At 38.7% G+C, this 14,263-nt stretch overlaps 1 protein-coding gene across 1 annotated transcript in view; it reads left to right on the top strand.

Moving 5' to 3' along the window:
- The first annotated feature begins 1,457 nt into the window (after positions 1–1,457).
- Positions 1,458–14,263, top strand: part of LOC144655140 (uncharacterized) — a 44,069-nt gene continuing 31,263 nt past the window's right edge. Inside the window, exons 1-10 of the mRNA XM_078515355.1 lie at positions 1,458–1,544; positions 2,095–2,251; positions 3,076–3,248; positions 4,063–4,089; positions 4,462–4,618; positions 9,995–10,167; positions 10,612–10,851; positions 11,515–11,632; positions 11,914–11,985; positions 12,740–12,811. Coding sequence (XP_078371481.1) covers positions 1,508–1,544; positions 2,095–2,251; positions 3,076–3,248; positions 4,063–4,089; positions 4,462–4,618; positions 9,995–10,167; positions 10,612–10,851; positions 11,515–11,632; positions 11,914–11,985; positions 12,740–12,811 — 1,226 coding nt within the window. The 5' untranslated portion in view covers positions 1,458–1,507. The remainder of the gene's footprint in view (positions 1,545–2,094; positions 2,252–3,075; positions 3,249–4,062; positions 4,090–4,461; positions 4,619–9,994; positions 10,168–10,611; positions 10,852–11,514; positions 11,633–11,913; positions 11,986–12,739; positions 12,812–14,263) is intronic.

Raw genomic sequence — 14,263 nt, 5'->3', positions numbered from 1 at the left:
CCAAAGTCCGTCGTATTATTTGCATATGGAATTACAGAGGTTTAAAGGTTCATTTCAACATATAATCCAATACTGGGTGCATATGAAGAGTTTGCGCGCAAGGACGGCAGTATTTGTACCTTGAAAAAATCTCAATTAGAACAGGCCAAAATAACCAAAATAAACTAATAGACATTTTCTGCGTGAACTCTGTGGTGTGGTTTAATTTGAACAACTGTAGACATGTTGGACAATTTTTTCAAAAAAAAATCTTCACGAAGGTAAAGTTTAAATATAAAAAAAAATAAATGAATTAAACCTATTACCGTGGCCACCTTTAGACAGAATTTCGCAATTCATAGGTTCCAATAACTCTATTTGCCAGGAGGGACACAATCCCACCGTTTATCTTAATTTGATCTTCACGTTGGCCTTGCTCGAAACCATGTTTTCAGTTCGATTATTTTCGTTTTAAAATCAAAAAAAGGAATATTAGCTAGAATAATTAGAAAACAATTTGTGGGCCTTCATACTGAGTACGTTAGCGAGTCAAGGTCACATACCACAAAAAAAAGGTGAAAGAGTTAAGACTAAAATACTTCTTGGTCAAAAAGGCGAAAGAGTTATATTAAAGACTGAAATATTATTTTGTCGGCCTTTATAAATCCATACTGTGCAAGATCTATTTTAAACAAAGAATAATAAATAAAAATGTGTACGCAATAAAATATGTTCTTTCGCTCACTATTTATAGACTAACGGGTGGTAGTGTCTATAAACTAATTGTTACGATAAAACAGAGTAAATTCTATTCATAGAACTTCAAATTATAGTTCAGTTCTTGCATTTTTAATTTGTTGCTTTTTAAATTCTAAAATCAATTCAATCCACAAAGTTTGACACCCCTGAAATTTCAAGCTAAAAAATGTCATCATTATCACTATAAAAATAAACTGTGTTTCACCTTTACTTGAGATCATTAAGCAAGGGGCTTCACAGATGCCGAGCTAAACTTATTTTCACAAGCTGTTAACCAAACTGACAAGTAAATATCATACGAACAACAGGGATCAACAGTTAAAATGACGCCTTTTCAGAAGCTTTCAATTTCCATCTAATTTGTATAAACAACAGGTGCAAGGTGTTCCGCTTTCAATTTCAAGGGTGATTTCTTGTTCCTTATGGTTCAAGACAAGTGCACTGCTAGATAAAGTCTTTTTAAGGTAATTTTTAAGAATCAGTTTAAAATGATACCTTTTCCCTTGAATATACTAGGGCTTTATATTTACTTAGAAACTGGGCTACCTCGCTAAAAGAAAACAGTATATTTTGTCGTTATTTCAACTGGCTTGAGATTACTCTGAGCAAGTATATTATTGTTCAGCATATACTATCATTTAAATATATCTTTATATGCTTAACCTTCTTCAGGGCTGATGACTCCTAAGGAAAGACGGACTCTCTATGCGATTTGAGACAAAATGTACCTTTCCATAACTAAATTGCTTGTCCTTTACTGTCCTTGTTAATGTGGATTGAAAATTCTGGCGCTGTCGCCGTGCAAGGTGAGTAGATAAAGTTTTCATTTTTCTTACAAGATCTGTCATCTTAGATTAGATTTAGTTAAAAACTAAACTAAAGACGAAGTTTCTTAAATTTGAGCAGTTTTATATACATTTTTTTCGGTTAATATCGCGGGTTCTACGTGTTGTATTAAGTTTTGTTCTTGACGTGTAATCGATTTTCTTTTCTCAGTGTTCCACAACACATACGGTTAAGCAGTAAGCCATTTTTATTTTTATTATTTTTATTTAATAAAAAAAAAAAAAAAAAACCAAAAAAAAAAATAATAAATAGTTATGCAGCTAAAAAGTAAGTCATTTTAGCTCCACATTTATAGCGATAAATCCAGACTTGCATACATGTTGGGGCTTGCAGAAAGAAGTTGGGGGCCTAGAGTAGAATGGTGAAAAGGGGAGAGGGAGGGGGAGGGGAGAGGGAACCAGGAAGCCTTACAGCTTTAAAGGGCGTGGCTTAAGCCTCTACCGCTACCTCCAGAGAAATCGCCTCCAAGGATTATCCCTTTGTTTTTAAAACAAACTTTTGCTTTAATAGGTTGTGGTTCAGTTGTGAACAATACCCTTGCAAGTCCTGGATATCCTAGCCACTACCCAAACAATATGGACTGTACTTATTCGATTCCAATTCCAAACGGCATGGCTATGGAAATTTACTTTCACGATTTTGAAGTGGAGTCTCATCGACATTGCGGGTAATTAAACGGCATATAGTGCTGTTGCTCTGCCTAATATGTTTGTATTATCGTGTATAAGCCATTTTTTTTATAGAATAAACTTCCCGAATAATTGTGACCGTCTAAATATGCTATGTCACACAATTTTAGGCAATTTCGGCACTGACCAACTGGTCATAGAATTGACTGAAATATCGCAATTACGGATTAAAACTGTAGAAGAACTCAAAAGAAACACCAAAAGGCCAAAGTGGGGCAGGGATGGGAAACTTTCAAGAAGATTAAAACAGATTGCGTTGGGTTAAACTTAAAAACCTCGGCCCAACTTCTTTCAAGTTTATCTCAATTTGTATGAAGTTTCATTTACAATGCTCGAGAATCATCCTTGTTTGTTATGTGGCCGTGATTTAGCCAATAAAGGACTTTTGCTCTGCCAATTTGAATTTTAGAGCTCTTTAACCAAAATAAATAGAATTAATAATAATGGATTGATGTGTGGAGAGAATGAACTCAGAAAAAATTCTGAGTTCGCAGATGGGAAAAGATGGGAAAACTTTTAACGTTTACAGTTTTTTCACACCAAACCTTGTGACTTATGGCCTCTTTACATGAGAGTTTGCCTAAAATAACGTGACCTAGCCCCTTGAATAAACTGACTCCAAAAGTTACAAATAAAGTATTCATGATATTTGTCGTTGTTGTCCTTGTTTCATAATTAAAAGTTCAATCTGATTGAAAAATGATATATAGAATAAAAATAGCAATGTAGATTCAAGTATAATCTTTACCTTTTGAAATGTGATGTGGTTTTTAACGTGTAATCTTTCCTTTTTTGTATGTAGATGGGACTATGTGATAATCAGAAATGAAGATGGCCAAACAATTGGTGTGTACTGTGGCGAGAGGATTGGGAAGACAGTTCTTGTGACTGGAGACTACGCAGTGATTAAGTTCCACTCAGACGGCTCTGCTCCCAAAAGAGGATTTTTCATGCTTTTTACTGCTGTTTTACTAGGTATGAAATAGAAAACAGAATGTTAAGCTGTACTATTCAGGCCTTGGAAAGAAGGGGGAGGGGTGTGCTGGTGGGAACTTCCCCTAGGAACTTTTAACGTTTACAGTTTTTTCACACCAAACCTTGTGACTTATGGCCTCTTTACATGAGAGTTTTCGTCCCGGGATGAATTTATCTCGGTGTCTGGTCATTTTCTTGTTGCTGTTTACATGATGATACATGATTTCGTCCCGGGATGAGTTCATCCCGGGACGATTTCATCCGGGGATGAAACACCGGGATGAAATGTCATCCCGGGATGAAACGTGACGAAAAACCCCATGTAAACAGTCTGTCCGGGATGAAATATAATGTAATGTAAGCACGGGAGAGATGAATTCAACTCGGGCGGGACGACTTACGTCCAGGCATCCCGGGATGACCACTCTCATGTAAAATGAAAATTTTTTCACCCCGGAACGAAATTCATCCCGGGATGAAAATCATCTCGGCTCTCATGTAAAGAGGCCCTTAATATGAAATTTATCTGACAACAATCCAGTACGAACTTAACTGCTTACGGAACTTGCTGTTGCCATACGTTGCCATGGCAACGCAAGCATTTTTGGCTTAATTTAAAATTTTCCCTTCAATGGGAAAAGTATTTTCGCAGTTACTTTTACATTTTAAACATTTGAACATCATTTTATTAGTTTTGCGTCAGTCCAGGGGACATTAAGATACCCAAGTATTGGAGGATTTTAAAATCTAAAAAAATATCTATCTCAGTTAGCGAAAGAATATATCTCAGTTGCCTTTCCTTTTTCCATTACAGGGAATGGTACACATCCGCCCTTTAAAGGTAGGTAATGTTGACAAGTTATAGGTTGTTTAAACTCACGTCTACTTCAGTTCGGTCATTAGACATAACGCTCGCTTGAAGATAGTTATAATTTGGAATCCAGAAACAGTGTCAGAGATTATCGTCCAGCTTGAAATCGAAAAACACTGGTACACCGTGTTTAGATTCTTAGCACACAAAGTATACACAAAGATAGAAAATACAAATCAAAATACGACATTTTTGGCTAAGCCGGCTTTTCTCGAAGTACCTTAGACGAAAGCAAAAAAATGATCATGTGCTACGTTGCTGGTCGCCAATTTGAAAACTGATTCATTCTAGTCAAGTTTGTCTCAAATAAATGTTTACTGGTGCCCGGCTTTGCTTCAACAGAATGCGGATCAGTTGTAAACAACTCACTAAAAAGTCCTGGGTATCCAAACAACTATCCAAACAGTACAGACTGTGTTTATATTGTTCCCATTCCGCAAAACATGGAGTTAGGCATTCACTTCAGCGACTTCGATATGGAGTATGGTCCGTTATGCAGGCAAGTAACAAAGTACAGTTATAGCATATGTATACAATTTCCCAGGGTACGGGATTAATTTATATAAACGAATAAGCAATTGCTATACGTCGATATTTCAGTTCAAGCGTTATATGGAGAATTATATTTTTAAAAACATAATGCGAACTCCATAAGGCACTGATGATCATGGAGATGCTTACCATATCTCTTAGGGATTAGATTTTTTAATTGCCAGCTGTCTGGATAATGGGCCAAGTTTACGAATACATGCGAGAATATAACACGGTGGCGAGAAGATATTAATTTTATGTTCGAGTGTAAAAATCAAAAAACATGTTTTAGCTACGAGAACATTAAATTTATATCCTCGAGCCAACTTGTTATGTTCTTTTTATTATATGGATAAAAACTGCAGAAGTGTCAAAAGCACAAATCTTTATGTGAACTCTTGCATTTCGGCCGCTGGAATTTCTCAAATATCACTCCTTTGGTCTATACTTTGCAAGAAACTCCTTGAATTGTTTTGAGGCATGTGAAGTTTTCTTCTTAATGTTTGTATTTTCCTGCTCCTTAGAGAACGATTTTAAGTTTGCTTCAGTGAACTTAACCTTTTTTATCTTTCAACCGGTGTTTGGCAATTGAAAGTTTGGTAGCCGTGCATTTGCGCGAAATGACGTCATCACGAAGATATGGGAAATACGCCACTACGGTCCCGGATGTATTTTTGTATGAGTTTTATTAGTGGTCAATTTTCCAGTAAAACACTCGCGTCTTCATGAATTAAATAAAATAACTTTATGTCCCTCGTATATGGGTCGTAAATCTCGATGTTTTTTAAAGAATTAAAGAATTGCCGTCACCTATTTTTAAGGATTCACTTGGAGGTCTACCTAGGCGGCACTAAGGGGGCCACTGGGAGCTTTTGAGTGAATAACATACTATTCGCGACAGTCCCTTTTACGCTCGCTAATAAGAGATGAAGATATGCTCCCGCGCCCAGAAGTCTGCGCATTACATGGCCCAAAACCAGATGACCCAAGACGTCGCCAATACTCAAACCCAAAGACCCAAAACTCAAACCAGAAAAATCCTACCAAGCAACCCATAACTAAAGACGAAAGGCCAGCAAGACACCAACCAATCTAGCTGACAAGGTCTTAACTAGGTTCCAGGGGCTAAAGTTCGCTATCCACGGCCTAAGGCTGAGCACTTTTTCACACAAACAAACCATACAATAACTGAGGCTAGACTGCCTTCCCTTGGGTGGCAGGACTTGAAGTACTGAAAATCCAGCATAAATAAGATGGCATAGGACAAAAAGATTTGGCGCTGGAAATACACGAGAGAACCCACCCAAGGGATAGCAGCCTGAGCGTCAGTAATCCGACTAGGGCATTAGACACCCTTTCAGGCTACCATGGGAAGGGAGGAAAAGAAAATGGCCCGGGACAATAGAGCAGTAAAATCGAAACGTGTAAAAACAGTGACCTCTGCTGTCAAGAAAACCCAAACAGATATGCAAAAGCAAAACATGTAAAACAATACGGTGGCGAAAAGAAAAAACAAAAGAAGCTGCGAAGTGGCTGGCAAACAAAAGAAAGCTAACGATATGACACCAAATTAGATGCAAATGACGCAAAAAAGAAAACAAGACAGGAAAACAACAAAATAAAAATAATAATTAGGGCAATAAACGAGGGGAGACAATGGGAACCATGTAAATCCAACCTAGACTAGAAAGCTACAAAATCTTCAAGCGTGCAAACTCAAAACTTGGAAATTGGTAGCCAGCGTAGCTTGGCGTTCTAGTCAGTCAGGGAGAGCGAGAAATCACGCGCGCGATTGACTAGAACGACTGACTGACTAGAACGCCAAGCTACGCTGGCTAGGAAATTGGGACACTGAACTGAACTCCACCAACCTATGTTGGGAGGCGAGACACGCACAAAGAAACCACATTGAAAAAAACTCACGCAATGAAATTAAAAAAAATGGGCGCCTAGGGAATAGCACTGCTCAAACACGAAATTTGAGAGGCAAAGTATGCATAACAAAAAACATCAAAAAACAACACAGCCAAATAAAAACACTTCACAAAACCCGTTGTTTTTGAGGCAAAACAACACGAAACATAAGTTTCACCGGAAGGAACGAAACAAACCAGTGTACAAATTAAAGGGAAGCTAAAGGAGTGGAAAGCACTATGCAAACCCGAAGTTTGCACGGCAAAGTACGCAACAAAAAACCTCACAGTTACAAGTACAAATAAAGCATAAAAGCGTACAACTCCACAGGGGCCAAGGAAAGCACAGCACAAACCCAGTGTTTGCGAGGCGAAGCACGCTGACTAAACAAATTAAAGGCGTGCAAATGCAAAGGAAAGCACTGCACAAACCCGATGTTTGTGAGGCGAAGCACACTAACATAACAAATTTTCGTGTGCAAAGAAAAGCACTGCACAAACCCGATGTTTGCGAGGCGAAGCACACCAACATAACAGATAAACTTGTGCAAAAGTGAAGCACTGCACAAACCCGATGTTTGCGAGGCAAAGCACACTAACATAACAAAATAAACGTGTGCAAAAGGAAAGCACTGCACAAACTCGATGTTTGCGAGGCGAAGCACACCAACATAACAGATAAATGTGTGCAAAAGGGAAGGAAAGCACTGCACAAACCCGATGTTTGCGAGGCGAAGCACACTGACATGGCAAATAAACCAAATAAACGTGTGCAAAAAGTGATGGGAGCCGACCTACGGGAAAAGCACTTCACAAACCCGGAGTTTACGAGGCGAAGCACGCATAAAATAAACATTCACAACAGTGCAAGCGTGCAAACTTAAGCGAGGGAACCGAGGAAAAAGCGCTACACAAACGAGAGATTTCTGAGGCAAATATGACACATAACTAGGGAACACGTGGGAGGAAAAAACAAGCCAGTAAATGACTAAAACAGATAAATACACGACGCTACTTTACCAGATAGTGCCGGATTTGAGACTGAATAGCTGCAGAAGTGTATAGGCGTCGAAGAAATGCTTAAGCTTGAAAGACAGCGGCCAAAACGGAGTTTGAACATTTGCTATTACAACACATCAGGTAACAGAAGCGAAGGATTCTTACGCGAACTGGGCCGAAATGAGATGCAGGGCTCTTATTTATACTCGCTCTTGTAAGGGACTGGTGCGAATAGACAGGTTCAGTGTTTAACGTTTGATAATCGCTCAACGGTTTTTACTTTGCGACTGATGAACATTTCAAGGTTCAGTGTTTAAATATTGAAAGCTCGCCGGTTGGCCGTTTTTATCCACGGAGTTTAGTGTTTGATCCACGTTTAGACACAACAACGTGGGATATGTGGGAGTGATGTTTATTCTTAATTTTTCCCCTAGCTAGAAGTTTTAAAATAAAAAATCAAAATATTATGTCATTTTTAAAATAATTAAAAAAAATTAAACAGTCATCCCGCTTCACTGGCCTTGCCGCGATCAGAAGGGTAATCTCAGTTACGCCCTATAATCCGTTTACCACGGATTCCAGGTCCGGCTCGGCTAGTGGGTTTTTTTTCCCTTTTGTTCATTTTTCGTTTCTTGTCTTACGTTTTCCTTTATGAAACAACACTGGTTTTAATCTGCCCGCCTTAGGTCTTGGTGATTTCTTGAAGGAGTTTTTCTTGGATCTAGCTCCTATTCTCATTCATAATTATGACGCAGAATTCAGAAGTGCGTGGATTACATAAGCCCATTTGTTTATAGATAGTTGAGTTAGGTAATGCTTAATCACCACGTGCACAATCGCCGTATTTAAATATCCCTTTGCTTAGTTTCGGGGCATTTCGAAAGAGATACGCAAGCCGGGAAGTCCGGGCGAATTTTCGTCCCTCCCACCTCCCCTTCGGCGACGTAATACACAGCTATAATACTTTCTCACCCAGTCGCTCATTGCCTCGGCCACAATCTTTTCCCATATCTAATCCACGCCGGACAATAAGCGGCATATTAATGAGTGAGAATGGTATACTATTTAAAGTTCTCCACTGGGATGTGTTACGTAACAAACCCTACGTAACCAACTCGTAAACACTTTAAACTTAAGCTCATTAACACTCTAACACCAGTAAGCTCTTAAACAAAAGTACAAAATACGGCAACTACTGGATTTTCTTGGCATGCAAGCTAATTAAACAATTCCAGACCGATATACCATAACAAAACACTTAACATACTAACAGTTAAACTGGTCGACCCACGATACACAGTTCAAACTTTAAACAAAACCGACACAAGGCTCTTGCCAACTTAGCTCGACACACGAGCCAACCGTTTAGACTAAAACCGACACGGCGTGTAACAAATTGTGCTAAACACAGGAGCAACATTGAGCAACGTAAAGCCGACACACGGCATCTGACAATTTCTGCTTGACACACGAGCGAACGTTTTAGCTACAGCCGACACACGGCATCAGACAATTTCTGCTCGAAACACGAGACAGTCGACAGACGGCATCTGCCAATTTCAGCTCGACATACGGGCGAACGTTTTAGCTGCAGCCGACATACGGCCTCTGCCAGTCTCTGCTCGACACACGAGCAAACGGTTTAGCTTTTACAGCCGACACACGGCGTCTGCCAATCTCTGCTCGACACACGAGCAAACGTTTTAGCTACTTCAACCGACACACGGCGTCTACCAATCTCTGCTCGGCACACGAGCGAACGTTTTAGGCGTTTTAGCTACTACAGCCGACACATGGCGTCTGCCAATCTTTGCTCGACACACGAGCGAACGTAAGCTACTATACAGCCGTAACACGTATGGTAATAAATTGCTATAAACAGAACTACGTAGATATAAAACACGCTACGTGATAAACGAACGGATAAGCAAGCGAAAAAGAAAACACATATAAAGTTTTAAAATGCCGAGTAAACTTTTGTTGTATACGTTGTCCCGCTACTCCGGCATGCTGTGGAACTTGCGAAGCGGCAGAGACTGGATGTGCAGTATAAGTCTTCTAGTTACACAGCAGCGGCAGGGTAGGTACAGCCATAAACTTGAGAAAATAAATAACGAAACAACTAAAGCACGTGGTTGGGCTTCGGTGACGTAGCGCGAGAGTATAAGAAAATTCACCCGGACTTCCCGGCTTGCGTATCTCTTTCGAAATGCCCCGAAACTAAGCAAAGGGATATTTAAATACGGCGATTGTGCACGTGGTGATTAAGCATTACCTAACGCAACTATCTATAAACAAATGGGGTTATGTAATCCACGCACTTCTGAATTCCGCGTCATAATTATGAATGAGGATATCTGAAAAGTTAAAGGTCTTAGTGATGTATGATTTTGTATTCGTAAAATGTACCATGGCATATTTTCTCTTTGCAGTTACGACTTTGTGCAAATCACAAATGACAAAAACGAGACACTTGGAGTGTACTGCGGTTCGAACACGGGACGGGAACTCCCTCTAACTGGACGCCACGCAGTGATAATATTCCATTCAGACTACAGTTTCCAGAAAAGAGGATTTCTGATGGTGTTTAGTTTTACTCCAACCTGTAAGTATAATTAAATCTTGGTCATGCAACAGTGGTTAGAGTGGTCTTATGGAGCTGCGAGTAAAACTTTGCGTCATAAACGCTGCATTTGGTGGTTCTTCCATACACTGCTCTCCAAGGTTAGCCGAATATTCCTGAAAATGACCGGATAATGACCATTTTCGCTGACTCATCGACTTCGACTCATGAACAAATTAATGTTATTTGTAAAGATAACTGATTTAAAGACTTTTTTCATTAGTTCCACCGAAGACTCCCGACGATCACCAGAAAACTTCCAAACATTTACGAACATGACTTGTATAGACTTTGAACGTTGCCCAAGGTTTTCCGAATTTTGCAGGAAATGACCCAATGATTACCTTTATTCAGTGACCCATGGACTTCGTCTCAAAGAAAAACGTTATTAGTATAGTTAACTGATTTAAATTCTTGCTTCACTAGTTCCACCTAAAGTGATGGTACCAGATCCTGTTGTTCGAACATTACCCGGCTACAAAGTGTCCCCGTGCTTAGTCGATGGAACATTTCCCATAAACACAGCAGTGGTAAAGAACTCTAAGACGCTGGTAAATTCCGCAACAAACATCGTAACCATCACATTAAACGAGGAAGGAAACTACACTTGTCTGGCCAGAAGCAATTATGGAACTGACGTGAAGAACTTTACAGTTTTGTTTAACGGTGAGACTTTTATTGCAGAGGACTGTAATTTAATATTTAGGTATCTAAAGTTTCAATAGAGATTTCAAAATTGAAGACAATCATTCAGCGGGCTATGGTTGCATAAGTAATTTTGTGGCTTTAAAGGACTTGGGTCGAGTGCAAACGTTTTGTCGGGAACGATGCTCCTTGTTAGCTCTAGATCTTCTCTTGACGATCTGGAGACCGTAAAACGACAACATAAAAAATTTAGCAAACAAAGTACCTTCTTCGTATCAAAATGAACTCGAAAGCTTTTTTAAAATCATATACATGTCTAGAATACTAGATAATACTGCCCTTTATGGAAAATAAAGACCTAAAGAATTAAAGAGTGAACACTACTTAAACTGATCAAATTACTTACTGTAGGAGAGAGCGCGCGTACAACAATTCGTCACCTGCCTCTCGGAGAGAAAACGCGCAGTCATAGTCCGAACTCGGCAAGTCTTAAACTCTGTAATATTTTTGGATCATATGCTCTAAATGGACCGACTTGCTTATGAGTAGAAAATCTAAGAATAGTAGCATTCATTAGTTAGGAAGGAAAATGCCAGGCGAGTAAAAAATACTCATGACGGGACTGCGGGAGCTCATTGACATGGGGAAGGCCGTTTGATATTTGTATCTGTATTTGTTCTTTAGATTGTCCATCTGGATGTTCTCATTCATGGTCCAAATACTCGGGAAATACTCTAAGGTGCAGCAAAGTTAAATCATCCTTGGCCATCATTAAATGCACTCCAACCATGACTAAAAAACTGTAAGATTGAATGGAAAAACGTATTTCTAACACACATATATATTTTTAATTTCAATTATTCTTTGGTGTTATGTTTACTCGTTTGCAGCTATGTAACTACTGTTGTTTTATTGACTTGTGAAGTGACAAGGGCGGTAAATAAGAAAGTTGTATACTCAATTGAAGTATCATGCAATATTCCACGAACATGATAGTTGCAAGATTGAATGGAAAACATATATTTTAAATCTGATAAAAGTCCACATTTTCTGCTTTAACACATATTTTTCTTTTACTCATAGGGTAGTGGAGCAGAGCAACTTTTCTCATTCTTCCGTTGGAAGCTTTTCTAGCCTAAAAAATCTAGTATGGCTGTAAGTTTTTTAAACAACCACTACTGTTAAAGCATTTGGAATCTCCTCGTCAGACGTTTGTTTAAATAGCTTAAACATTATCAAATGGCATCCACCTTTGGCTTCTTTTCAAAGTCGACAGCGATTGCGCTCACCTTCCCTAGATTTTGTTTTTACTTTAACCAGTGTTGAGTGATGTCCATTGCTTGTCCAGACACTGATAATTTCTCTTGATGCACTATTTATGTTTATTCTCCGCATAAGATTCATCCTTAACATGGCATTTAAAAGCTCATTTAAACGGTGGTCATTTCACGGCATCATTAGCCCAAGGGTCCAATGGTAATATAACTTGGAAAAAACTGTTCTGCACCCAATAACAGCATTGGTGAAGGAACATGGATTGGTTGTCCAGAACGCCAAATCCTGTGGCAGCCTACTTGTTCTCTTCTTCATCGCCTTGATTATAATAAATTTGTTAAAATAATTCTAAATTCTGCGGAAAATATACCTTTTTCACACCTTTCAACATAAGAAACATATTTAAATATTATCCTAGAACAATTTCATGAATACTAAATATAAGATAAAAATCATATGAACGGCTTCCTGGGCTTTTAGTAATTCCCTCGGAAAGAGTTGCAATTGGCTAAAAGGTCGCGCCGAAGTCAAAATAAAAAAAAAATGGCCTCATTAGGGTACGTTGCTATCATCAATATCCAAGACAACTGTTAATGTCTAACTTCTATTTATATTGCATGATTTCTTTCCATAGAGAATACTTCAAAACCAGTGTTACATTTTTACCTGAAGACGTGTTTGCCAACCTGACAAATTTGGAAGTTTTGTAAGTAAATCGTAGCGTACCTAGTATATTCCAAAATAGCGTATCCCTCGGACGTAAGGAGAGAAGCGAGCCTAGAAGAAGAGAAGAAGCCCCCTTGAGAAGCCCCCTTGAAAGCCCCCTTGAGGATTTTTCGCAATTTTGAGGAAGTGATTTGCTCTATTGTGCTGAAACTTTCAGTAGCTGTTCATTCATCACTTGCGGAAATTTTGTTATGCCAACCTTGTGTCAAAACCTTTTGACGTTACCATTAAAAGCAGGTGTGGCCAAACGTCGTCATTTTTGACATTTTTGGTTGTAATAACGTCATATGACGTCAAAACCAACAAAAATTATGTCATCTTGTAGAGTTAGCTTAGGGCTTTCTAGTCAGTGCAAAATAATTTCGATGCTCGTTAATAGAACGAAAACCTCCTAGATACCAAGGTGGGAATCAATCAATCAATCAATCAATCAATCAATCAATCAATCAATCAATCAAGCAATTAATCAATCAATCAATCAATCAGTCAAAACCTTTATTTAGACACGATTGGGTAAAAAAAGCTACATAGCTTGTGGGGTCGTGTGTAAATAAAACATTAATACTAGTAGATAAAAATATTAAACTATATTAAGGTAAAAACGCTAAACTTATCGCTAAAAATAAATTAAATTGCTAAATAGTCACAACGATAAAAAGAGAAAAAGCACCAAGAACTCTTACAATAGAGGTTGTTAAAATCGGTATTTTTAATTATGTTCGAGCTAAGGGATATTGCTTCGTGACACTCTCGCGGTAAAAGGTTCCAGAGCACTGTCCCTCTGTAAGATGTTGAAAGTTTCATGGAGTTGGTATTAGAGCAGTTTTCAATTGAGTGTCGTAAAACCAAAACCAAAGTAATTACTCTGGCCAATCACAAAGGACATAGACAATCCAGTGAACCAATCAAAACTCGAAGCAAATACATGTAGCTGGAACGAAGCGCGGGAAAACGTGCGCGAGCGAGTCGCGATTGGTTTTGGTTTTAGTTCTGATTGGCTGAGAAAGTGGCGCGAGATTTTTAAGCCAATCACTAAGCGTAGTAATGCAAAACCAAAGCAAACGCGAATTACTTTCGACACTCAAGTGAAAACCGCTCTAAATGATGGAGGAATTAGTAGATGTTTTTTTACATATGCGTCCAAGGGAAGAGAGTGTAATTTTTCTATTATTTGCTTGATTCCTTAATTAGCTAGCATGTTTCATCAGTTAAATTGTTATGGTCACAACTATAAATGGCGTCAGAAGAGGATCATACGATCATAGCAAAAGAACCTTGTGGCGTTTAGCTACAATTGTAGCTGCGCCAAAAAATAATGGCCTTAATTATATAGCTGTCGGTAAATCCTAAATTGTCAGCGCGGCTATTTTTCCTTAATTTCTGAGAACTGTCCAATTTGGGATTAAATTTGGATAGTTTCAATTAGGCCTTT

This window comes from Oculina patagonica, chromosome 5 (genome assembly GCF_052425735.1).
Source record: "Oculina patagonica isolate OP01 chromosome 5, crgOcupat, whole genome shotgun sequence".
NCBI lineage: Eukaryota > Metazoa > Cnidaria > Anthozoa > Scleractinia > Oculinidae > Oculina > Oculina patagonica.
The sequence above is the reverse complement of the archived record's forward strand: the minus strand, read 5'-3'. Positions and strand labels throughout refer to the sequence as shown.